At 36.0% G+C, this 27,352-nt stretch overlaps 1 protein-coding gene and 1 long non-coding RNA gene across 2 annotated transcripts in view; one reads left to right on the top strand and one right to left on the bottom strand.

Moving 5' to 3' along the window:
- Positions 1–19,778, bottom strand: part of LOC143248698 (uncharacterized) — a 21,772-nt gene extending 1,994 nt beyond the window's left edge. The window contains exons 1-2 of the long non-coding RNA XR_013027150.1: positions 19,321–19,778; positions 17,682–17,859 (exon numbers count right to left, since the gene is read on the bottom strand). This is a non-coding gene — a long non-coding RNA (uncharacterized LOC143248698). The remainder of the gene's footprint in view (positions 1–17,681; positions 17,860–19,320) is intronic.
- Positions 19,776–27,352, top strand: part of LOC143248697 (uncharacterized) — a 26,165-nt gene continuing 18,588 nt past the window's right edge. Inside the window, exon 1 of the mRNA XM_076497336.1 lies at positions 19,776–20,461. Coding sequence (XP_076353451.1) covers positions 20,044–20,461 — 418 coding nt within the window. The 5' untranslated portion in view covers positions 19,776–20,043. The remainder of the gene's footprint in view (positions 20,462–27,352) is intronic.

The raw sequence follows: 27,352 nt of genomic DNA, 5'->3' as shown, positions 1-27,352 counted from the left end.
AATCTTAGGGATGTTTACAGGGTTTGTGGTGTATTATATTAGTTGAATCTTAGGGACGTTTACAGGGTTTGTGGTGTATTATATTAGTTGAATCTTAGGGATGTTTACAGGGATTGTGGTGTATTATATTAGTTGAATCTTAGGGATGTTTACAGGGATTGTGGTGTATAATATTAGTTGAATCTTAGGGATGTTTACAGGGTTTGTGGTGTATAATATTAGTTGAATCTTAGGGACGTTTACAGGGTTTGTGGTGAGCTTTACTCACATCAAAAATGTTGAATGTGATTATGATTTATTACATTAGAATCTAGGAATTTTTACATGGATTATCGTGTCCCGTATTCGTGTGTTTGTGAATAAGTTATCTAATGTCAGTTTTATTTAAAAATGATCACTGTTTATTCATTGGAATACTGGATAACATCTTTGGAGTAACAAATAATAATAATAATTAATAATAATAATAATAAATAATAATAATAAATAATAATAATAATTAATAATAATAAATAATAATTAATAATAATAATAAATGATAATAATTAATAATAATAATAAGTAATAATAATTAAATGATAATAATTAATAATAATAATAAATAACTAACTTGAACAGGTTTGTTACGAAAAATATATTGTCTTAAACGTTATTTTCGGACACATGCCAACCAATCCCGATAGAAGAACGATTTGTTTAAATTAATGCGTTTAAGTGAACACATATCAGATCTGAGAAGATGTTAACCTTATTATAACATGTAAACTGCTCTTGGTAACGTGACACTGTTTCGATTGGCAGTAACATTCTTTTAATATCTGCTAGTGACCACAAAGGTTGGAAGTTACTTTAACACGTAAGAAAAATGTACGAGCTGTGCTGAGTTAACAGGTCACACCGTACGGTGTGGTCAGCCACAGCAACTACACTGTGCCCTAATTGTTGACGTGTCGGACTTTGGACTCGGAAAGCCACCGTTCGCATCCAGTGTCTACAAATAAATTGCGCTCCGCAATTTGGTGCAATGGGAAAATTATAACAATGACAGTCAACTCTCACTATACGATTAAAGTAGTTCAAAAGTTGGCGGAAGGGTACCACTAGTTATATGAATCCCTTTTAGCTGGTCCTCTGCTAGTACAGCGTTAAGTCTACGGATTTACAACGCTAAAATTAGGGGCTCGATTCCTTTCAGTTGGCTCAGCAAAGAGCTCGATGTGGCTTTGCTATAAGAAAACACCCACATACCCTTTTAACTGATAAGTTGTGTAGCTTTGTGCGAATATGTGAAAGAAACAAAGCGACTACAGAAAATTAAATATCTCTGCCTATAGTACAGGAAAAAAGTGCAATATTAAGGGTAATATAAATACTTCTGCTTTAACCGGAGTCTGTTCTGTGAAAATCAGTTTTCTCCGGGCACACGGGTTTTTATCACATCTAAGTTGAAACGGGCATCGGATCTTCGCTCCCCTTCAAATTGAAAAGGACCACTAACTTATCTGAATAATATTACAATAAAAAATTATCTCTGTAACTGCCCTCAGAAAAATTATGTCTCCTAAAATCCACGCAATCTAAAAAACTCAATCCTTCGAACGCACGTCCGAATCTCCGGCCTCGCCTTGCCGACTTCAACTACTCAAACACCGCGTAACAAGGTGAAGCCCATCTTGTCTCCTCCGACATTCTTCGAGGCTTCCTCGACTGCTTGTCTCTCACACACTCACTAATTACGAGAACTAAAATATTTTAATCTCTCGCCCATTGCTTCCTCTTCTTTTGAACTAAGTTACTGCAACGTTTAGTTGTTGTTGTTGGTGGTGTATATATATATATATATATATATATATTATAAGGATGAATAATATATATTATAAGGATAGATAATATATATTATAAGGATGGATAATATATATATATATATTATAAGAATGGATAATATATATTATAAGGATGGATAATATATGTTATAAGGATGGATAATCCTTATATATTATAAGGATGGATAATATATATTATAAGGATGGATATATATATATATATATATTATAAGGATGGATAATTTGTTTGCTTGTTTCAAGTTGAGCACAAACCTACACAATGGGCTATCTATGCTCTGAGCCCCACCACGGGTATCGAAACTCGATTTCTTGCGTTGTAAGTTCACATACATCACGCTATGCCACTGAGAAGGAGATGTGGATGGATAAATTATCAAATAAACGTGACTTATAATTCACCATTCATATTAGTCAACAAAAACTACGTTTCGCGACGAAACTGGATAAGATATCCGGATGAATAATCCACAACTCATGCATGAGTAAAACACTGATCATCAGAGTGGAAGATAAGCGCGAACGAAAACCTAATTTACGTCACGGCTGAGAAAACTTACCCGTGTATCTCGATTTTTCCACACTAAAACTGGGTCGTTTAAAAACTGCACCTTTAATTTCTTTCAGGTTCCCAGCAATTTTCTTACCCGAGGAGCTGGAGTTTGGTGACCGAGCAGCTCGTGACTATCTGGTGACCGCGGGATGACCCCTCCTTCCGCAACCTGCTTGAAGCAGAAGACAGTGGAAGTCAGCGGAAGTCGATAATTATCAGTCATTTATGGGTGATTACTGAGCAGCTTATGTTTATGGCGGGGGTGTAGTAACGGCGCTTTGATCGTTGAATCCTGGTTGTCATAGACAGGAACGTAGTTCGTTGTGACAGTAAAAAAACAACAACAAAAAACAGCTTGTGTGCGTATCCTTACAATACAAATCAAAATGGTTGATATCCACATGTGTGATTTTATATACAACACAAGATACCGAGAAAATATTATTTAAACCAAGAAGTTTCTAAAAAATAAAATATTTAGAACACGTAGTGAAAAAAAAAAAAGGCCCATATTTATCTTCTAACAAAAACAGTAGCATTAAAATATGTATTACACACACCAGGATATACTACAAAAGAAGTAAACAATTTCAAAATAAAACTAATATTGTTTTTTAAAATCCAATTAAAGAAATGTAGCTTCATTGATATGTGATATTCGAGGTGGCGGAACTCTCACGAACAGGAACTAATATAGAAAATACCGCGAACGTTAACAATCGGTAAATTACCTGTGAAAATTCACGATAAAGAAAAATTACGTAAAAGATTTTTCACGTTTTTGTTGTTGTTTTTTTTACGGTCCTTCAAATTTCGTGTAATTGAAATTGATTAGGCCAAACCTAAAAGCATAGTCTCCCAAACAATAGCTTTGATCGCCATTTTAGAGCCTCCAATATCACAACTTTTTTGAAAACGTAACATTAGGGTTACTAAACTGATGAAACAGTTGAATATTATAATCTTTATAAGTAGAAACACGTAATAGAAGGATATTTATTTGTTATTACTCACTACCGAACATATTCTTAGTACTGATCTAAGTAGGTAATTTGCTCTGGTTACAAAGAATTACCAAATAGATACAATAAATGTCGAATGTTCCCTAGTGTTCAAGATTGTTCAGTTTTACACTTGAATTAGTCTGAATATAAGACAATGACGTTGTAAGTCCGTTTTAAAATGTTTGTGTGAAGCTACACAGAAGTTGTCTTTTGTCCCTAATTTTGAATCAATAGACCAGATGTAAGACAGCTAGTTCGAAGCACCCGCCACCTATTCTTTGATCAGCAAATAGTATGATTTCATTTTCACTTTTACAACACGCCCCCGTGACCAAAATGCGTAGTGAGTTTATTTGTTTGTTTTTTGGGCAAAGGGACACGAGCTTAGAATCCTTGAATTCACAGTTTCTGGGCACATTAATCTTGTGGCACAACCATAATGTGCTTGTTTATTTGTTTGTTTTAGCGCAAAGCCACGCTGGTCTGCCTACACTTTTTGTGTAGTCGACTATGACATTAGATACTGAGAAACTAAATGAAAAAAAACAAAAACAATACGAAGGTAACAACTGATTATGAATATGGATTCTGGAGTGATCCAAAGCACCTAGTTTTACAACGTTACCATTAACTACAGTGACTTTAAACAAGCGAGTTTATTTGGAACTTGGTAATACGGTAATACCTGAGGAAAGATATGATGAGGGTGGGAGGTTACAAGCATGCGCTGTCATTATCTCACAACAAAATACACGGCGACTTCGAATTCTGGGTGAATAAATATATTTGCTTCCATACTTGGCTCCCTTTGTTCAATACCTTGTTTTAAAATTCATAGTCGACGCGAACTGGAAAGAGCGAAAGGAAAAAAAAAAAATGTATTGAAATTTTCTGTTCGATAATTCATGCACGAGACTTGAAGTTCGTGAAACTACAGTTAGGACTACGAATATTACATCACTACGTTCATTGGGTGGAGAGGAACCGGATGAAAGCGGGTCGGTTCTCAAAGACCAAACATTCACATTGCCCGGTTTTTAAAACGTTTAGCAATATAACACTGTAGATATTAAAATACCACAAACCGGGTGGTCAGTAGACCAGGACTGTGACTGGTTAGTTCACCAACTTTTCTGTGACAAGTGCTCGTTACTGTTCAAGCGATATGATTGGAAGATACTGTACTGCATGAGAATAGTCACTGTATTCTCGGTACACTTCTAGTGATAATGGAATTACAAAATACAGTCACTGTATTCTAGGTACACTTCTGGTGATAATGGAATTACATAATACAGTCACTGTATTCTCGGTACACTTCTGGTGATAATGGAATTACAAAATACAGTCACTGTATTCTCGGTACACTTCTGGTGATAATGGAATTACAAAATACAGTCACTGTATTCTCGGTACACTTCTAGTGATAATGGAATTACAAAATACAGTCACTGTATTCTCGGTACACTTCTAGTGATAATGGAATTACAAAATACAGTCACTGTATTCTAGGTACACTTCTGGTGATAATGGAATTACATAATACAGTCACTGTATTCTCGGTACACTTCTGGTGATAATGGAATTACAAAATACAGTCACTGTATTCTCGGTACACTTCTGGTGATAATGGAATTACAAAATACAGTCACTGTATTCTCGGTACACTTCTAGTGATAATGGAATTACAAAATACAGTCACTGTATTCTCGGTACACTTCTAGTGATAATGGAATTACAAAATACAGTCACTGTATTCTAGGTACACTTCTGGTGATAATGGAATTACATAATACAGTCACTGTATTCTCGGTACACTTCTGGTGATAATGGAATTACAAAATACAGTCACTGTATTCTCGGTACACTTCTGGTGATAATGGAATTACAAAATACAGTCACTGTATTCTCGGTACACTTCTAGTGATAATGGAATTACAAAATACAGTCACTGTATTCTCGGTACACTTCTAGTGATAATGGAATTACAAAATACAGTCACTGTATTCTCGGTACACTTCTGGTGATAATGGAATTACAAAATACAGTCACTGTATTCTCGGTACACTTCTAGTGATAGGGGAATTACAAAATACAGCTACTGTATTCTCGGTACACTTCTGGCGATAATGGAATTACAAAATACAGCTACTGTATTCTCGGTACACTTCTGGTGATAATGGAATTACAAAATACAGTTACTGTATTCTCGGTCACTCTGCAGTCTGGGGTGGATGGGCTACTTGGAACATTATAGCATCAGATCAGTTGTCATGTTTATATTGAGATAAAGTGAGTTAACTAGTTGGCTGTCATCGGTTACTATGGAGCTGAAACAGACCTCTCTAGGTCTGGATGTTTCAGGTCGGCTCAACTGTCGGCGAGAAAAACAAACCGTGGCTTTTCTGTATTTTGGTTTTTTGTTATAATATATAATATCCCTACTGCACAAGAATGAACTGGTTCTCCCATCGTACGCGTACAGGTTTCACTTTTAACAAATGCGAAACTAGTTAAGTGTACGACTCTGTTAACAGTGCTGAACCGTGTAATTGTTGTGGTTGGTTATTCACGTTCTAGCTTCTCTTATTAACCACCCCTTCTCATGAGCACATAACTTAAGCTATAGTTCAAACATATTCAGTCATAAAAAAGCTAGAAATAATTCACTTTTGTTGTTACTTGCTAACAAGTCCAAGGAAGCAAAACGGTAAAAATCATAATTCTTTGTATGGCACATTTTCAACATGTAAAGAGAACACTTTGAGCACGTGAAGGACGGACGCTTCGTTCTTGAAACGAAATTCCCGCCTATATTTAAAATACAATCATAAATATATTTATGACTCTTTTATCAGTTACAAATATACATGTGGTGAGCTAAGATTTGTCGTACTTTGATGTGAAAGTTTTGTTAGCTTTATATTGTTTGCCATAATGTTATTTTCTGCCAATACACGTTCGTATTCGTAATGTATTATTACGATCAGGTTTCATACCACGCCTTAAATGCCATAAAGACTATGGACGCATTTCCATTGTTACATATAACTTATTTCTTAAGACTTTAGATGTAGCACTTAAAGCACGAAAACTAAGTTAGAAAAAATAGTTCAGAAGTTTGTACAGCTTCTTAAGTGTCGTATGTTTATAACTTATTTACTAAATACACTGAGTTTATATAGACATACGTAAACTACGTTCAGTTTTGTACTGGACTATTCATGAGGAACTAAAGAACGATAACACATATATGTATACTGTTAACAGTGTTGTTTGTAGTGAACTGTTTAACACCGAACATTGTACACACGTTCTTATATATAGTGGTAGCATATGCTTAACACGCAGGGTTCCTGTATGTTATTTGCGAATATTTTAAGACGGAAACTGTAAGTAATTATCTTTTTAACTACATCCACGAAATGTGTGTATTTTAATTTTGGAGCTGCGAACTTATTGTTCAGAGAAACTCCAAATTGTGAAGGCTTTAAGACAAAAGACGATAGATGATTTATGAATGCGTGTTAACAATGTGAAATTTTTGTGTTTATGTGTTTGTTTATTGTTAAGAGTAAAGCTGCACAATGAGATCTTGTGCTGTGTACATCACGAATATCGAAACCAAGTTTATAGCGTTTTCAGACTTATCGCTGGAGGTAACATGTACATATATTATGGATGGATAACTAATGCGCTTCTGCGAAACAAAAACACAAAAGAAGTAACTTCTGTAAACGTCTGCTGTCAAGAGTAACCTTCCACAATACACACATCAGTTAAATTAACAAGAATCTGTCATATTTAAGGCTTAAGAAAGTGCCTTACTAGCCCCCCTCCCCCGTAACTATAAAAGAGTAAAAATGTATTATCAAGACAGCTGGTATGGGTATTAAAACTTTAATATATCAGGATGGAAGAAGATAAAACTATAAGTGACCGAAAGTAAAGAGTCTATTACATTAGAGGTAAAGAATCTACCAGACTGAAAGTAACTAAAACAACACGTGATCAGAAGAGAGTGGTCTATTACATTAGAAGTAAGTATATTTGTACATAACAAGAAGAATCGAGTTCGTGTGACTGGAAGTAGATAAAATTATACATGACGGAAGTACGAGTCTACAGACTGAAATACGAATAAAGCTATATATAACCGGAAGTAAAGAGCCTATCAGGTTGGAAGTAAATAAATTTGTACATGACTGGAACTACAGAGTCTATCAGAAAGATAGACGAATCCATCGGATTAGAAATAAATATAACTACATTTGAAAGTTTATTATATTAAAAATTTGATATTCCTTTTAAAGGCAGATTTGAGGGGCATGCAAGAAGCGCTTAAACGTTCCTCAAGATAAGATATAATTAATAAGTGAGGAAAGAAACGACTGTTTTATATTTATGTATGTTCACAAATTTTGAATGTTGTATTTTAATAGATATGATTCGAAGGTTTGTGTATGAAGAACTGTAACACTGTCACAAATAAAATGTTGAGACCCAAACGTATAAATCTTTTATTCTTTGTATACGTGGAAGAAAACTTGTTTCTGATAAAGATTTCTCTATGCACTGTGTTGAGTTGATAACATAAGCCTATAAAGTATATCGTTTAGTCATTTTCATCGTAAGATAACTCTATGTCACTTAGTACACCTGTAATACACGTGCACGCAATTCCTCTGTTTAAATTGGCTTCATAATTCTTTTATTATGCATGAAAAGCCTACTTACCACAAAATTACTTCTTTAGTAGAAGAAATACAAGCATCGAAATATAATCGTTATGTAATTTCTCCTGCCCTGCCGCCACTACACGCACTAAAGCGCTCTATCTGTCTATATGTGACAGACATACGTTATCGAACTGTGTTCAATTTCCATTGTTAGGTTTATTGTTTATGTGTGGTCCTTTGTACCAGGCGTGTAGCCTCAGTCACCAGCTATCGACCTGAGGCGATGCTCTCCGGTTTCACGAAGCACGTTCGCTAATTTCAGGGCTCAAAATGACAGTTGTTTTCCAAAATGGTTCGATCAACTGGTCTTCTGTAATAGCGCCTGGTAATATCAAATATACGACGACATTTCTGCTGATAGTGGTGAATTATTAAAGAGCATGAAAATTTAACGAAATTATGGGTTGGATATTTTCCCCCCAACGGCAGGGAGGAGTCGCCGACTAGTAGCGTAGGCACACCAGTAGTACAAACTGCTGTTGACTTGGCATATACTGCCCTTTCGCTCTGCGTCTCATTTACCATCATTTGGTCGGGGCAACAAGAGAGAATTGTTTCATCAATATGAAAAGTCAATAAGTCCATTATTGTTGTTGCTATCAACTCCGGTCAATAGGACAATTTGTTGTAGTTATAGATGTGGAGATAGCGGTTACAAGCACATACACAAACACACACACACACACCCCGGATCTTTATCGGGTTTAACTGTTATTAAACAACGCGTGTCATTGTAACGAGTATTTCCCTAAGTGCTGAAATATGTTTGTCCACCACTAAGTTGATGTGAAGCCTCCAGAATATGTTATTCGTAATTATACGCTAATATGACGCGTTTGTTGCAACAGCGTTTAATTTATAAGTGTTACCAACCGAGCGCGTAGGTTTTCAAAGATGTGAGCAATGCATGATTTTCGGTAATCGTTTAGAATGCTCGTGGTTCAGATAGCTAGCGTGCAAGGCCACAGAACCATATACAGAGTTGACAAAGATAATAACCAAATATAACAAAAACACGCAGTACTTTTGCAATTATTTTGTTTACTGTATTTCAGAGTTGGCTTCCTACAAAGCACACTGACTTGTTTAAACTATCCTCGAAGCTATTAACTTTACAAGTAAAATTTTTACATACACCAGCATATACATACATATGTGTGTGTATAGTGTGCATATATTTACATATATAAAGTTCTTACCTGATTTCAAATAATCAGGAATTTTAAAATAAACGAAGCGCATAAATGCATGTATCGTATTATGCATGAATAAATATATTACATTAAAATATATATATAAATAAATAGATAGATTAGATACGTACAATAATCAAACACCATTGTTTATACTTGTATATGAACCTGTAATTAGACTATGTATTATAAAAAAACTTGTTTGAATTTTTGTCAAAGAAATTAACATTGTATCTAAGATATTGAAATAGAATTATAACAATGTGCATTTTAATTACAAAGATCTTGTAATGTGAATATAGTTACATCTGACTTGTAAAAAAAATAGTTTACTTATTTCATCATTAAACTCTAGTTGTAAGCAATATGGTTTACTTATTTCATCATTAAACTCTAGTTGTAAGCAATATGGTTTACTTATTTCATCATTAAACTCTAGTTGTAAGCAATATGGTTTACTTATTTCATCGTTAAACTCTAGTTGTAAGCAATATGGTTTACTTATTTCATCGTTAAACTCTAGTTGTAAGCAATATGGTTTACTTATTTCATCATTAAACTCTAGCTGTAAGCAATATGATTTACTTATTTCATCATTAAACTCTAGCTGTAAGCAATATGGTTTACTTATTTCATCATTAAACTCTAGCTGTAAGCAATATGGTTTACTTATTTCATCATTAAACTCTAGTTGTAAGCAATATGGTTTACTTATTTCATCATTAAACTCTAGTTGTAAGCAATATGGTTTACTTATTTCATCATTAAACTCTAGTTGTAAGCAATATGGTTTACTTATTTCATCATTAAACTCTAGCTGTAAGCAATATGGTTTACTTATTTCATCATTAAACTCTAGCTGTAAGCAATATGGTTTACTTATTTCATCATTAAACTCTAGCTGTAAGCAATATGGTTTACTTATTTCATCATTAAACTCTAGTTGTAAGCAATATGGTTTACTTATTTCATCATTAAACTCTAGCTGTAAGCAATATGATTTACTTATTTCATCATTAAACTCTAGCTGTAAGCAATATGGTTTACTTATTTCATCATTAAACTCTAGTTGTAAGCAATATGATTTACTTATTTTATCATTTATCTCTAGCAGTAACCAAGCTAGTTTAACTATCTCATCATTTAACTCTAGCGGTAAACAAGCTAGTTTAACTATTTCATCATTTAACTCTAGCGGTAAGCAAGCTAGTTTAATTATTTCATGATTTATCTCTAGCAGCAAACAAGCTAGTTTAACTATTTCATCATTTAACTCTAGCAGTAAACAAGCTAGTTTAACTATTTCATCATTTATCTCTAGCAGTAAACTAGCTTGTTTACCACTAGAATTAAATGATAAAATAATTAAACACAAATGTTACAGTATGTAACTTCAGCACATTCATAATTTGATTAATACGAGTCATGAAAGTCTAAAATAAATAGTTAATTTGAACAAAAATTAATCACTGAACAATTCTATTAACCAAAATATTTTGAGAGTAGATATTATCATATTGAAAAACAAATAAGAAGTTATAACTACAGGGGTTCAAGTGTGTTAAAGTTAACGTCTAATAGACCGAACGTTGAAACTGACAACTGTACAAACAGTTCCCGACTTACATAAAGGTAATGTTCCAAGAACCTTCACGTAAGTCGGAAAGGCCTAGAAGAGATATATGCTAATTGAATGATTTTATATGTCAGCCTCATCACGCAGTGCTAAATTAGGCTATGTGGATATTAAAAAAAAAGTGTAACAAATGCAAAAAGAAAAATAACTTTTCAAAAGTAAGGAATAATTCATATGGGACAAGTTTGTTTATTACTAAGTACCACGAATACCACTACCAGATGTCAACGCCATTTCTTCACATGCAACTGAAGTACCGCGTGTGTGAGCTTACTACGATAACCATCACCAGATGTCAGCGCAATTTGTTATAAACAAAGCTAAAAATAAACGAAATTTAATTATTTCTTTTTGAATTTCGCGCAAAGCTACTCAAGAGCTATCTGCGCTAGTCGTCCCTAATTTAGCAGTGTAAGACTAGATGGAAGGCAGCTAGTCATCACCACCCACCGCCAACTCTTGGGGTTTTACCAACGAATAGTGGGATTGACCATATTTTAACGCCTCCACGGCTGAAAAGGCGAACATGTTTGGTGCGACGGGGATGCGAACTCGCGACCCTCAGATTACGAGTCGCACGCCTTAACCCACCTGGTCATGCCGAGCCATTATTTCTTTTACTGGTGATAATAAAGTTAAAATTATTTGAACAGTTGTACATGATAAATAAAATTGTTTTACGTGCCTTAAAACTAATGCCATCCAAGCTTGCAGGAAGTAATGTTTTTTAATTGTGGTGAGGACGAATTTAGTTGTTAGATGGGAAAAGAGATGCTTCAGATAAAACGAAAAATTCAGGTTCATCAGAGTCAACGATGGAAGGTTCAAACTTATCGAGAGATGGATCAAGTGAATTGTTTGCCGGCCATTTTTTTTCTCATCGTAAATCTCTCCATAGCCAAGACATCCTTCACCCATTTTAAGACTTTTAAATAACATGATGTATGAGGTGGGTCCATTTTCTTGACCCACCCCATGCCTACCTCAATGTTACGGAAAGCATGTGCCATTTCCTTTGCAATGAGGCACCATGGGTTTTCATCTAATTCGTCAGATTGTTCACTCTGAATGGTTTCTTGAGCCTTTGCTGCTTCTAATTGCACTAGAAAGTTCCATTTAATGTCCTTCAATTAGCTCTTCTGTGTCATTTTAACAGATTTCAAGATCCATCTTTTCAGCAAACCTTTGAAGCTACGCTCGAACTGGGGACATAGATTTTCCACACAGAATTCAAACAATGCGTAATCTCTTGCCGTGCCTTTGCAATGTTGAGAATCCCTTGGTAGGTAATGTATGATTTCCAAAAGTCTCTGAGCGTCTTCTCTGTGACCTCATGGCAGTCAATGCTTGTTGAAAATAATACGCTTTGAAATTCGCAAGCACACCCTGATCCATTTTGACATTCGATGAAATCATTGAGATGAATTGGATTGCCGGGTTCATTGTCAATAACAAGCAAAATCGTCAATGGGATGCCATATTTAAGGCAATATTCCTCATCTTCTGGGACAACACAGTTAAACGTGCGTGGGTTCTTAGAGTGATACACAGGCAATGGTTTAACCTGTGGTCACCAGCGACATTGACCCCAAGTAAAAAGAATCAGTCTACCTGTTGCTGCTTTAAATCATGGCATTGTTTTCTCTTCAACTGAAATGTTCGAGCGATCGGACAGATGTTGATGTCCAGAACAACCCAGTCTTATCTACAGTTAACACTTGTTGTACTGTATAATCACCTTCATTTTTTTTTTTAATTTAAACACATCTGGAAACAACTTGGCAGCGTTAGCATCGTCGCTAACAGCTTCGCCCATCACTCTAAAATTATCGCGCCTTTGATTGAACCGTCAGAATCTGGTCTTCGTCCACATGACAGGCAGTTTCTCCACATCATGAATTGCACCAGCCCGCTGTTTTGTTATTATTGTAGACTTTAAAGATCGCATACTCTCGCATCTTTCACTATCGTGTTCACTGTAGATACTGAGTTCACAGTAAACGATAAGGTGTGTCCACCCTCATATTTCTCTATCATCTTCAGTTTCATCTCTTGATCTATTTTAGTGCGTTTACGAGTACGCTCGCCATTTTTAGCGCCAGTGTGTCCTTTCCCAGTCATGATTAGAGCACAAAAATCACTACCACAAAAAAAACAACAACAAAGAAGTTACAACCAACGATGCACAAAATGTGTTTAGCATGAGAGTGTGTATATGAATGAGAGAGAGGGGGCGGGCGGGCACATGGTAGCATCTCTAAGAGCAGCTGGTTTGGTTGTAGAAATGACCACGTGGCGACAGCATTGATAAGATGACGTAACTTAAATTTTCCGCAACTCGACGGTTTATTAATGGGTTTATGAAAATTCTTTAAGTGCGAGTTTATGGAAGTCGCATATTACGCAAGTCGGGGACTGTCTGCACTACAAACCACAGGGTGAGGCAAAACTATATCCTCATTTCAATAGTTTTATTGTTGCTTGCACAAAGAATAGTTATCTACCAATTCTCACTGCACTACTCATATGTAATGAAATTGACATATATAAAGTGAAACTGTAATCTGTTACTTCCATTTACTGACATTCGTACTTTTGCTTTACTCTCTATTAACTTAATCCGAATTTGCTTATAAAAACACTTCTATAGGCAACGCTAAAATCAGGGGTTCGATTCCCCTCGGTGGGCTGAGCAGATAGCCCGATGTGGCTTTGCTACAAGAAAACCACAAACCACTTCTATGGGATTTGTTTTGTTTTGAATTTCGCGCAAAGCTACACGAGGGCTATCTGCGCTAGCCGTCCTTAATTTTAGCATTGTAAGACAAGAGGGAAGGCAGCTAGTCATCACCACCCACCGTCAACTCTTGGGCTACTTTTCTACCAACGAATAGTGGGAATGACCGTCATATGATAACATCACAACGGTTGAAAGGGCGAACATGTATGACATGACAGGGATTCGAGCCCACGACCCTCAGATTACGAGTCGAGCGCCCTAACCACCTGGCCATGCCGGACACTTTTATAAGAAGCGTGTAATATCGAAGTCGGACAAGTACAATATTAGTGTGGTGACTTCCTTGTACATCACTCGAGCTCCAGCAATTGTACTAGAAATCGTGGTTTGATTATTATTTATATTTTGTTAAAGAAATACAAAGTTCTAAGCATTCTAGAACAACAATAATACTTCCTATAAGAATATAAAACATTTGACCTAAGTACGTTTTTAAACTTAAAAGTACTTTAGTTAAATCTATTTTAAAAACTGGTTCTCTCGTTTCTTATCATTCAAATTATTCGGAGAATAAAAGTGTTTTAGAGTGTCCAGTTCTTTACCTTAAATAACTTAAGGATTTTATCATTTTTCTCTCAATATTGACACTTGTGTAGCCATACGAAACCTGTTGGCTCGCACTGAATAACAAAACCCACAAAGGAAGATTATAGCTTCCAGCTATACCATCTGTTACCATCCTAGGTAGCTCGATGGTAGGAATTTCCATGTAATAAACCTTGCTATATCCGTAGGCGGAAAAGATAGAAAACCAAGAACTGGGAAATCAATATAATAAGATAAAATGGATAACTTCAAACACGGTTTTGTGTGGAGACGGTTTTGTCTGTTTTATCATTTTCCTGAAGACTGACTGAAAGACTTTAAAAGACAACAGGTGAACAACACCTACCGGCAAGTCTTGGATTACCCTTGTATGACTGAATGGTGCGATTTATAGTGTACCCACGAACAACTCCAATGTATGGAAAATACTGGGAGGGGAACACGAGACGCAATTTTTAAGCCATTTTTAAATAATATTTCAACTTTTAATTTTTCAGGCCCGGTATGGCCAGGTGGTTAAGGCACTCGACTCGTAATCCGAGAGTCGCGGGTTCGAATCCACGTCACACCAAACATGCTCGCCCTTTCAGCCGTGGGGGGAGCGTTATAATGTCACGGTCATTCCCACTATTCGTTGGTGAAAGAGTAGCCAATGAGTTCGCGGTGGGTGGTGATGACTAGCTGCCTTCCCTCTAGTCTTACACTGCTAAATTAGGGACGGCTAGCGCAGGTAGACCTCGTGTAGCTTTGCGCGAAATTCAAAACAAAAAAACAAACAAAGATCTTCAAGGGTCTATACATATATTTCACTGTGTAGAGATAAAAGCTAGCGGTGTTTAAACTTCCGATATGGAATGGAATGTGTGAAATGAGAATCTACATATTTTCGGAGTTGTATAATGTTATTCAGCGTGGTTTACAAGCTATTTTTATTCACATATATCAGGATCTGGGGATTAGTATACGGTGTTACTGATCTGAAATCACCTTGGTGTGCTACCGAACACGTTCTACATTCAATTGTTCATGTGTTATAAAAGTGACAATCAATCTCTTTATTCAGTTAATATTAGGTGCATAAACACTGGATGCTCTTAAATGTTTGTTTTCCCCCCTGACCAACATCTCTAAATTACGTTGGGACAGCCATGCCTGGACTGTGGGATCTTTGGGCGCACAGATCGCGGTGTTACCTGCTTTGCCTCTGGCCAGTTATTCTAAGTTATAGGGATAGCCATGCCTGGACCTAAGGATCTTTAATCTGACCGTTTAGCCCAAGTGTCATATGAAGTGTAACTGAGGCTGAAAATATCAAACACTTCTCCATGAACTAACGTAAGGACTTCTTGATTTCGTTGTTTTACTTAAGTTGTCGTAAACTTACGTCAACACTTTCTCTCTTCCATTCACACATCGCAAAATGTTTTGATTAACTCCAGTACTTGATTTATTCTTTTCACTTCTCCTTATATGGAACATATTTCTATTGACAGAGAATGCGATGTCCAAAAACGTCCGTATGAAAAAGATGTTAATTGATGGAAAGTTTCCTTTTCCAAACCTTCAGACCTTTCGTGTCGTCTCTAAAGCACGCTGTAGCAAGTACACATCTAGTTAAGAAAACCGTAAACCAACCGGACTTTCATTTTAACGAGTAATTCAGTTATTCCAGAATTTTCTGAAGGCGGTCATCTCGCGGGTTTTCTGTCGTTGATGTTGGTTGTTCACACTGCCACAAACATGGTTGCTTTTTTCTCTCCTTTCTCGTCTGAGAGCTCTTTGTTAATTAGCATATGCTTGGTAAATTTGTATTTTATGAGAAATGTATTGCGGTGCCAAATATTAGAAACAGTTCTTTAGAAACTTTGAAGTAAGGTCAAAAGGTCTAAGTCCTCTTTTGACGAATTAAAATAGATTGACACGTGAACTACGTTGAACAGAACTAATACGTTAGTAGCCATACGAACGTAACAGCTACTTTAATTAACGAACTACCTGCATATTTAATGAGTGTCTCCACTTACGGTCGATTGTGCGAATTTACAGCCTCACGTTTGCTCATTGCTGTCTGTAGGGAATCTATCATTAAACTGTTTTAATATTTGTTTTAACATAAAGCAATACAACGAGCTATCTACACTAAATTATGTTCAAATGTGAACACGAGAAAATTAACCAAAGAAAAGAAATCTACATAAAAATCACCCATACTGAACTATACTGGGACTCAGCACGTGAAACAAAACCAAAACTCAACACATTAAGAAACCAAATAAACACAGCCACAAAACTATGTTCACCTGATAAAATTAATGATGAAATCAACACAATAAAACAGCACTTCATCAACATAAATAAATTTTCTTAAAAAACCATTGAAAAAATTAAACACACACACCTAGACCAACAACACAGTCAACAACAAACAAATAATAATAAATTCAAAGAAACAAGTAATTATAAAACATTACACTGTTCTATGTCATATATTCTCGATATCAGCGAGAAAAGAAAACACCAACATTTGGAAGAAGACAATAAAACACAACACTTCAGTAAACACTAAATTTATACAAACACAAGGTACAAAACTAAAGTTCATACTATGTAGAAACTACACTGACAACACCAACATTATTTATAAAATACAGTACAACAATTCCACGACTTGGAGAAACAAGCTGGAAAATGAAAACTAGATTCATAGAACAGAAAAGAACACCATCGCACGTTTTTAAACACTGCAAATCAAATATAAGTACAATATAACCATAGAAAACGCCCACACACTAAGTAGGGTTTGTTTGTTTCTTTGTTTTTAATTTCGCACAAAGCTACACGAGGGATATCTGCGCTAGCCGTCCTTAATTTAGCAGTGTAAGACTAGAAGGAAGGCACTAGTCATCACCACCCACCGCTAACTCTTGGACCAACTCTTTTACCAACGAAGAGTGGGATTGACCGTCCCATTATAACGCCTCCTGAAAGGGCGAGCATGTTTGGTGTGACGGAGATTCGAACCCGCGATCCTCGGATTACGAGTCGAATGCCTTAACCACCTGGCCATGCCGGGGTCACTAACTAGTGAAACACATACAAACAAACGCATAATCAAAGAAGCCTTACATATACGAGAATTCAAACCAAAGTTACATCAGAATAAAGAACAACTTTATACCTGTATTAATTAATAACCTAACATCTACTGCCACGTCTCTACAATCTCATATCCTCTCACACTCTTGTCCCAAAACATGTGCCCAGTAAGGGCCACTTCCTAAACTCTCTTTGTTAACCAGAAAATGAATTAAGAAAGTCGAAACGTCGTTCTGTACTCTATTTTAATTAATAAAGTTTTAGTACCCATACCAAACGTATGTGGAATACATGTATACTTCTTGTGGGTTTCTAGTAATCATACGTTCTGCTCTCTGTCCACTGCGAGAACCGAACCTCAGGGTTCAACATTATAAGTCCGCTGACTCTCCGGAGGGAGAAATGCCATTAAGGTGATATGTATGTCCAGTGATGCAGACAGCAGCTCCGCCTATATGAAATGAAAATTGATATAAAGAAAATATAAACAGAAAACAGAAATAAAGAAAACTAGTGCTAAATCTGATATGAAATGCAATTTTACTATACTAAGAGGCTACAAAAGATAAGCAGAGAATAGGCTAAATATCCATATGAAAACGAAGTCAGGTGATCAAAAATTGTCAGAGATTTTAACGTTTACCAGCCAGAACATTGCAGAACAATTGACAATAATTACGTTACAATAAAAGTGACAAAAACATTTAAACACAAAGAGAGGATACGTTTATTAAAATAAACTAAATAAAAATAAAACTATAATTCGAAGGGAAAAATAGCTGGGGTTTTAGCAATTAAATATTTGCAAGCCTCGAACAGATCTGATACAAACGATATTAGATGTAATTTTAAAAACTTGTTAAAGTTTATATTATGCAATTTCTATATCTCATAAACTTAAAAGACATAGTAAAAGCTATAATAAACAGACTAGAAACAAGTATTTAGATGCACAATAACCGTTAACGTGCTATTCCTTTAGTTTCTTGAAATTATTCTATCGTACATTATATGTAGATTCGTGCATATGTCGTCAGATGGCGTTGTTACTAAAGAAAAAGAAAGAAGAATTTAGTAACACCCTGCAGGAAAAGTGCAGAAGATTCTTCAGAACTATTTAACAGTTAAGACTATTGTTATTCAGGATTTTTCAGTTGATTCTAAGCCTTTGAATATATATACATATACAAATCTGAACCACAGCTATAGCTATGAAACATTGACACTAAACTGATAGACTTGAAATTATACGAATCTGGAATCTGCAGTTAAACTAGAAACTGCATGATGATATGCCGCTGTTGTCTGTCACCTGTTGAGAGGTTTAACACATATAAGCGACAACATATCGAATTAATTTAAGCTAACATACATAAATATGTATAAATATATTCAACAAACAAATCTCTTCAAACGACAACAGTTAACAGTTTCAAATGTAAACCAAGGTTTTTAACGTCGAAATATAGCCATAAAAAGGCCTATTCCATAAAACAATATACTATATTTTAACTGATAGAGATTATAGGTGTAGAACAGGAATTATAACGTGGAACATCAAACAAAGCAAAAACTACTCTCGCCATTGTAATCAAATGTTATATACTTTTGCGTTTATTAGACACCTAATCATAGTAATTAAACTTTACATAGTTTTGCATTTATTAAATTACTAATCATTGTAATCAAATGTCAAATATTTTTGCTTTTATTAAATAACTAATCATTGTAATCAAACGTTAAATGTTCTTGCATTTATTAATTACATTTTAAACGCAAAAACTATTAGTTTTGTTTCGTATTTTCTGTACAAAGCAAAAACATTTGATCATGGTTTCATATTAAAAAACTGACTACCTAGAAGCCATCGCAGGGACACGTTTAACTTAAGAAAATTAAACCTAAGATTTACCTAAGTCGGAGGAAGAGGGTAATAAGCCTTAGTAAAGAAGAAACAGGGCCGCTTGTATGACGTAACATCACTTCCTTCCAATAGCGACAGTTCAGAAATTTACATCACCAACAGCTCGATAAGCAGTTTATTAAATCTTTACTGAAGTTCTCCATTCTCACAAGGGATGTTTCACAGTTAATACTTTATCATGCAAACATCTTTTGTGATTGTATCCGCTATAATTCACAAATAGAACATAATAGATAAGATGGTTCCTATTTATATGTAAAATAACAGTAATACGAGATAGATGCGTTCGTAATTGTAAGCACGCATTTCAACTATACGTTCGAACCATAGTATTAGGCATTGCGGCCCTGGTAACGGATGGCTAATTTTCGAAACAGTTCATTGGCAGATTAGTTAGAAGGCGGTGCTAAACTTAGCATTTTGGTTTGCGCTTCTTGGTTGGCTAACAGTTAAGCTGGTGACGTTATTCTAGTGCGTCAGTTGAAGCAACAGTAGCAGAGATTCGTCCGTAAGAGGTAGACAGACAAACTACGAAGTTAATCTACATGAACGCCCCTTTGTGCGGTGTGTTTTCACGAGCTTGAGTGTTATTTTACTTCGCACTTGATGTGTAACAGCGCGTGTAGCCATTAGCGGCTTGAGTGAAGTGGACATACTTGGCGCAAATGGGTCGCACTGTGGAGGAGACGGTTTGACGTCCAACTCTCGGCCATGATTGTTAATATGTCCGCGAACACTGAAACAGAAGGAACGTCTTTCTCAATCATGACTCTCAAACATTCAGAAGAGAAGGGATACGCACCGAAAAGAACATCTGTTGACTACGAGACAGCCGGGAACGAGGACTTGGGAAGCCAAGTGCAACCCACGGACTTACGCACGCGCGTGCACGAGTCGCGCGTGTTGCACGCTCCTTCATTCCTTATAAGAAACCTCATCAAAAGTAGTGACGGCGAGACACTACTCGAAGAACGAAATCCGTCCAGATCTCCCGAGTCATCTTCGACTGGAAGAGACAGTGTGCAGCAGGAAGAACAGTCAGACAACGAAGTACCAGGAGGAACAGGGGGGTTTGATACACTTCCATCGAAGGAAAACACTCTCACGGAGGACGAGGGAACATCGGAAGGCAAGTCTGTTTGTTGCACATGGTTCCATAAAGCTAATTTGGGTGAGATTCCCCACGAGAAGAGGTTTGTTTGTTTGTAGTTAAAAAACAAAAGTACAGAGTTATCTGTCCCCCAAGGAATGTCGAAACTCAGTTTTTAAGTGTTATAAATCACCAGGCTAGGCGCTGTGTCTCCTGGGAAGGGAACTATAATAACAGAAACAGTAAATTATGTAATCTACAAACAGTTAGAAACATTGGATCTGAGAGTTAGCGGGAAATCTTACTACTAGTAATAATATGATTTAACTTTATAAGTATTGTGTTGAGATGTAGAGAAGTTAACAAAGAGTCCTGTTTCTATGGTAGCGCAAGTGAACGGTCCTGTATCGAGACTCGTGAGCGAAGTAGCGAACACCAATAAACTCTAGCGTTTCATAATGACGTCGAAAACGCGTTTTTTCCAGTTAATTGCTTCCTTGAATTACAAACAAACAATAATTAACATAAAAACAAATCTATCTTAATTTCATATCCATCTCCTACAGAATTAGAACTATTAAGCCTTATGTTAAAAAACCGACGAAGCAATCTGTACAGGCCGACGTACACGTGAAGAGCACGGTGCGTTGAGTGGGCAGTCTGGCGAGAACTCATTGTGTCTTAACTACATAAACGCGTTTACACGTTAGCTCACTAAAGCTACAATCCTCAAGTATACTGAGGAGGGGTCAAGTTTAAGTCATCAGAAAGACAGATTGTCCAAAATTATTGGAATCAAATCAAACTCGGGCAAAGAAACTGTAAAAAACAGGAGTACTAAAGATCAAACACCTTTTCATTGTAACCAGGCCCACCATGACCAGGTGGTTAAGGCACTCGAATCGTCATCCGAGGCCCGCGGGTCCGAATTCCCCTCACACCAAACATGCTCGCTCTGTCAGCCGTAATGTGACGGTCAATCCCACTATTTGTTGGTAAAAGAGTAGCCCCAAAGTTGGCGGCGGGTGGTGATGACGAGTTGCCTTCCCTGTAATCTTACACTGCAAAATTATGGATGGCCAGCGCAGATAGTCCTCGTGTAGCTTTGCGCGAAATTCAAAACAAACTTATTTAAACTGCTATTTGACGTTCTAAGCTCAGTTGCTGATAGACCTGGCTTTACTAGAAAGACGTTATTTTGTGCCGTGTGACACCTTGGTAAATCTACATCCACGCGTTTTTTATTATAGGTTGTTAACATGACAGTTTTCATACTTGCAAAAAGGAAAAATATACAACTTAACGTGTTAATTTCATAATGAATATTTACAGATTGTAATTTAAAACTAATACCAGTTTAAAATGTTATTAACGACTGAGAAACGCGTAAAATATCGACCTCTGGGAATTACACTGCGCCGTGTTAAAAGTACGTAATACAAATTTAACCTTTTATTATAATACATGACTGTTTAGGATACTGTTAATAGCTTACACGACCGATAGTGTATAATTGCTAACTAATAACTCCCCCTTTTAACAGCTACAGACTAATTACTTATAAGTTATAATCCATCGTTTCGGTTACTCATTTGCTATTGTCTTCGGCGAAAGTCCTAAGGATCATGTGAATACTACAACATAGAAACAGTCCTTAGGACGTCTTCTAAAGACAGTAACAAGTTAGCAGCCGAAATGTTTGATAATAATTAGTCAGTAATTGGTCTCTAGCTAATAAAAGAGTTAGTCATCAATTAATTATGAGACTTAGAGGACCGTATAAACTATTAACCAAGACAATGATTCATATCAAATCATCAAACTTTACTTTACCGTAAATGCTGTTTGGTTTCTAGTTGCCGAAACATTTTATGATAAGAAGAACGTTTTCATATTTGTATAAAAATCGGATCAAAATTGTTACTGACGCCTTTAGTTCAAAGTGGTAAAATATTGACACCACTCGAATATATTATTACGAAAAAATACAAGTCGTCAAAGAGAAGTAAGGTTAAAAAAACGAAAATTGTAATTTGTTTTAATTCACCCTATCTCGTTTGTACAGTAGTCGGTTCCACTGACATGTTAATTTGCTTTATTTCACTTCTATAGAATATCGTCAGTCCCACTGAAATGTTAAGCCTAACAGACGATATATCACTTAGGGTTAGTTAACTGTGTCCTTCAGTTGTGAAATCAAGCGAAGTGGAATAAGCCAGTTTCGTCTTTTGCTTCTCCTCTTTTACATTTTATAATAAAGCATTTACAGGAATCGCATATCGACTGTCAAATGAAACCAAGTAAATATTGTATTAAGGGAAACTGTAAATTGTAGATTGAAGAACATAACTGTGTGTAGCCCATCGGATAGCTACGATCATATGTTTTTCTGTCAAAAAAAATACGCAACTTGTTAAAATATGTCCCCCAAGTGAGTCAGCGGTAAAATTACGAACTAACAACACTAAAATGCAGTGCTCTATTTTTGTTTGTGGACAGATCACAGATAGTTTATTGGTTTAGTCCTGCCCACCTCAGGTATCGAAACCCAGTTTTTAATATTTTAAGCTTGCATACTTACTGATGAACCACTTAGGAATGATAGCGTTTATGTTTAGTTTATGTTACAAAATTAACGCATATAACGGAAACGTGCCCGCCATGGCCCAGTGGTTACGACATTCGATTTGTAATCCGAGGGTCGAATCCCCATCATACCAAACTTGCTCGCCCCTTTCAGCCGTGGGGTGCGTTATAATGTAACGATCAATCCCACTATTTGTTGATAAAAGAGTAGCTCAAGAGTTGGCAGTGGGTGGTGATGACTAGCTGCCTTCCCTCCAATCTTACACTGGTAGATTAGGGACGGCTAGCGCAGATAGCCCTCGTGTAGCTTTGCGCGATTTTCAGAAACAAACACAACGCAAACATTCAATATGTAGTGCAAATTACTGTGAATAAAAACAAACATTAGCATATGTTTTTACTAGAAGTTCTTGGATGAAATACTGGCTATCTTAAAAAACAGGCTACTGATCTTGTAATACTACAGCGAATCAGTTTTTCAACATTTATTCACTTGTATATCGAACGTGCTTTAGCATGTGTATTTTCAGTTCTTTACGCTTCGCTTCCCCGTTTTTTCGGTGGCGCAAGATTAAAGCGACATCTATAGGTATGATATGATACCTATCTAAATAGCATAAAATATTAATGTAGTGACAAATCCAATTTAGTTGTTATTAAAAGACGCAGAAGTGAGGCTAAATGTAGGATCGTATCTTTAACTAAAGAATCTTGTCTTTGATTTTAACTTATGAGTGTGCCCTCACACCTTTACCACAAGACAAAAGAAGAGATAAACGCATGAGCGCTGTAGTTTTAGACATGGACTTCCTGTTGTTTGAATTGTCACGAAACTGTTCTCGACCTTCCGCCCAGTTATCATTGTAGTAATAAAGGTAATAACGTTTTTTTCTCTCACGAAGTTACAAAGTCCAATGCCTTCCATTACTCATTTTTATGTACTGCATTATTCATTACAGCAGAAGTGGTGCCGAGCTGAAATTGGTAGTCCTGGAATTATTAGTGAAGAATTGTGTTCTGACGCAAATATTATAATGCACTGATGCAAACATGAATTCAGACTACCTGAAAGTGACACATTATTCACAGTAATGATAGTTTTGTCGATATTATTGTGGTTACATAGTTGTATACGGAGGTTTCACAATGTCCTAAGAAACGCCATCTTGATTATTAAATTTTTAATTTTAATGCAGTTGTCTTCTAGATTGAAAGCTTAATATCCTATTCACAGTTTTTGTTTTTTGAGGCTCTGAACATAATTTACTGTTTTATGATTGTTCTAATTTTGAAAAAAAAAAGTTGTATTTTCTAAGTATCTTCAAGTTTCTGAGAGGTCTGTAATGTTTTGTGTAAACTATTGTTTTTCACTTGTTTTTAGATCATTTCTTCGCTTGTTTCTATAAATGTTTTTTTTTTCAGTTTGGAGCTGAACTTTTTCCTCACAGTGGCCATGTATTTCTCTTTTATCTCTGATTCTGACTTAAGTAAATAAATTTGGTGTTTTGGTTTCTGCTCTGACTTTAAAAATTTTCTTCATCCTAAACTTTAATTTACAAATCACTGAAACATGACCACTTCCACTGCTGGTAGCTTTTATAATGATAGACTTTGAACCAGACCACTGTTATTATAAATGTTTTACTTTGGAACAAAAACTTGTACCGTGTGTTTTATTAATACCGTTCTTTGACTGATAAAAACAGACGACGTTTGAAACTTCAAGGTTTCAGTTACTTTGTCATGCTCTAATCCGTTCGGATATTTCGACAACTGATTAGTTTTAAAGTTTCTTAAAAAATGTTCGACTTGAACGAGATTCTAATAAGACCGTTCTGTAACTTGAATAAAAATGAGCAAACATGCTTGTCTTATATATAGTTAAAATCGAGAGCTCCGGTGTTGTTGGCCCGGCACGGCCAAGCGTGTTAAGGCGTTCGACTCGCAATCCGAGGGTCGGGGGTTCAAATCCCCGTCGCACCAAACGTGCTCCCCCTTGCATCCGTGGGGGCGTTATAATTGGACAGTCAATCTCACTATTCATTGGTAAAAGAGCAGCCCAAGCGTTGGCGGTGGGTGGTGATGACTAGCTGCTAAACTAGGGACGGCTAGCGCAGATAGCCCTCGAGTAGCTTTGCGCGAAATTTAACAAATAACAAAATAGCTTCGGTGTTATTATATAATCAATTTATGGTAGACAAAAGTATTTGTTAAAAACTCGTATCACCGATTTCTCTGCATAACAGTCTTAATTTTGAAACCAGAAGATCTTATTTAATCAATTAATTAAAGTGATTCTTCTGTTGATAACAAATTTAAAAAAATATATATTTTCCTATCAGATATTCGCGCATAGCTTCATAAATTCTGCTTGCGCTAAATCGTCCCTAATTTGAGTTGAAGAATTAGTAAGAACGTAGGTGGTCAGTAGCGCCCATAGATAACTCGTGAACGTCTCAAATCGAAATGTACGATTTGGCCATCAATGTTATAATGCACCTGCAGCATAGAATGCGATTGCGGGAAGATGAGACGCGAACCATGGACCCTCCGATTCAAAGACCGGTGCGTATGCTCGCGACCAGTCGTGCCTATCAGTTTATGTGTGGTGCTGATATTAACGTTACTAATTCACCAGTTTAAGATGAAATCTTTAGGCTTACAGTGTTAAAAATTGGGATTCAGTAGTTGTGTAAGTAGAGCACATATATCACATTGCGTAGTTCTACGCTCAATTGCAACCAGACTCAAACGTATTTCTGAAGAGATAGTTCTTTATTTATATGTAAAAGAACAGATCGTGGATAAATGAGAAGTCTAAAATATATCTATCTTTTTTTTTCTTTTCTTAACGATATATATATATACATTTCAAGGGATAAACCCATTTCTTTTTTCCCTCAGTAGCATCGCCTACTTACAGTTTGCTTCGGGACGAAAGAATATAGAACTATAAAATAATCGTTTACGAATTAAAACAAAAACAAATAAAAAACAACGCACTCTAGATCTTCTAAATGAATTTTCTTTAGTCATTTAGCGGGTATGAGTCAAAACATACAAAGTTTGGGAAAAGTAACAACCGCCATTCTCCAAACATAATCACTCCTCAGTCACTAAGCGGCAAACTAGCAGGCTCACACTGCTAAAAATTGAGTTTTGATACTTGTGGTGGACACAGTACAGCTGTTGCTTTGAATTTCGCTCAAAGCTACACAAGGCCTATAGCAGATAGCCGTCCCTAATTTAGCAGGGAAAGACTACAGTGAAGAGAGCCAATCGTCACCACCCACAACCAATTCTTGGAATTAACCCTCACATGATATCGCCCCCATGGCTAAAAAGGCAACCATGTTTGGTGGGAGGGTTCGAACCCGCGCCACTCGAATTGAAAGTAAGGCGCATTAATCACCAAACCACGCCACAACAAGGATAACTAGTTCTGTAGCTTTGTGTTTAACAACAAACAACCAAGCTTAAACCAAATAAATGCTAGCAGAAATATAATTCTTACCTGTTGATTACTGATACATTATTATTATCGGTAAAGAAACGTTAAATCTTTTCCTTGTGTAATCTAAGCGAATTTTACGAACAACCTGTTGCATTTAAATATATTTAATTTTTAACGCCTCGATACTCGCCCTCAGCACCGTGAATAATGTAGGACATGAAAATATATTCGTTACCAAGTCACGTTGAGTGAACAAATGGCAGTCACATTTGTATGAAAATTATTATAACAAACATTTCGAATGGTTCAGTGACTAGCTTTTAAATGGTATATAGTAATATTTTATTATAAATATAAGGGATAAGACGTGAAATTTATCTTCTTTACGTAGCTGTAAGATGCTTGAATGGGACGAATCATAAAAGTATTTTTAACTTTAAACACCTTCAGGTAATAGACATTTACGATACACTTCCAGCGGTATTTGTTCCGCTAGGTGACGCCCATATGAAACTATTTGCAAGTCAGGGACCTTCTGTATAGTAATTTAATTTTAGAAGGTTTATCGGGTTTTTTAATGACATTATTTTCTGGTGCGATAAGCACGTTCATACGTCCAGAAAATTTCATATTGGTGCTCTTAAAACGTAAGGAATCGTTGTCCAGTTTTGTTTCTCTCATTAAACGTAAAGCGCTCTTTGTAGCACGAATTATCATTAGAACAACGTAATCGAATTTTCCAAAGTTTTATATTTCCTATATTTCTGAAACGCTTAGTTAGATATAAGGATTGTTTGTTTGTTTTTTGAATTTCGCACAAAGCTACTCGAGGGCTATCTGTGCTAGCCGTCCCTAATTTAGCAGTGTAAGACTAGAGGGAAGGCAGCTAG

Source organism: Tachypleus tridentatus, chromosome 4 (assembly GCF_004210375.1).
Source record: "Tachypleus tridentatus isolate NWPU-2018 chromosome 4, ASM421037v1, whole genome shotgun sequence".
Classification (NCBI taxonomy): domain Eukaryota; kingdom Metazoa; phylum Arthropoda; class Merostomata; order Xiphosura; family Limulidae; genus Tachypleus; species Tachypleus tridentatus.
The sequence above is the reverse complement of the archived record's forward strand: the minus strand, read 5'-3'. Positions and strand labels throughout refer to the sequence as shown.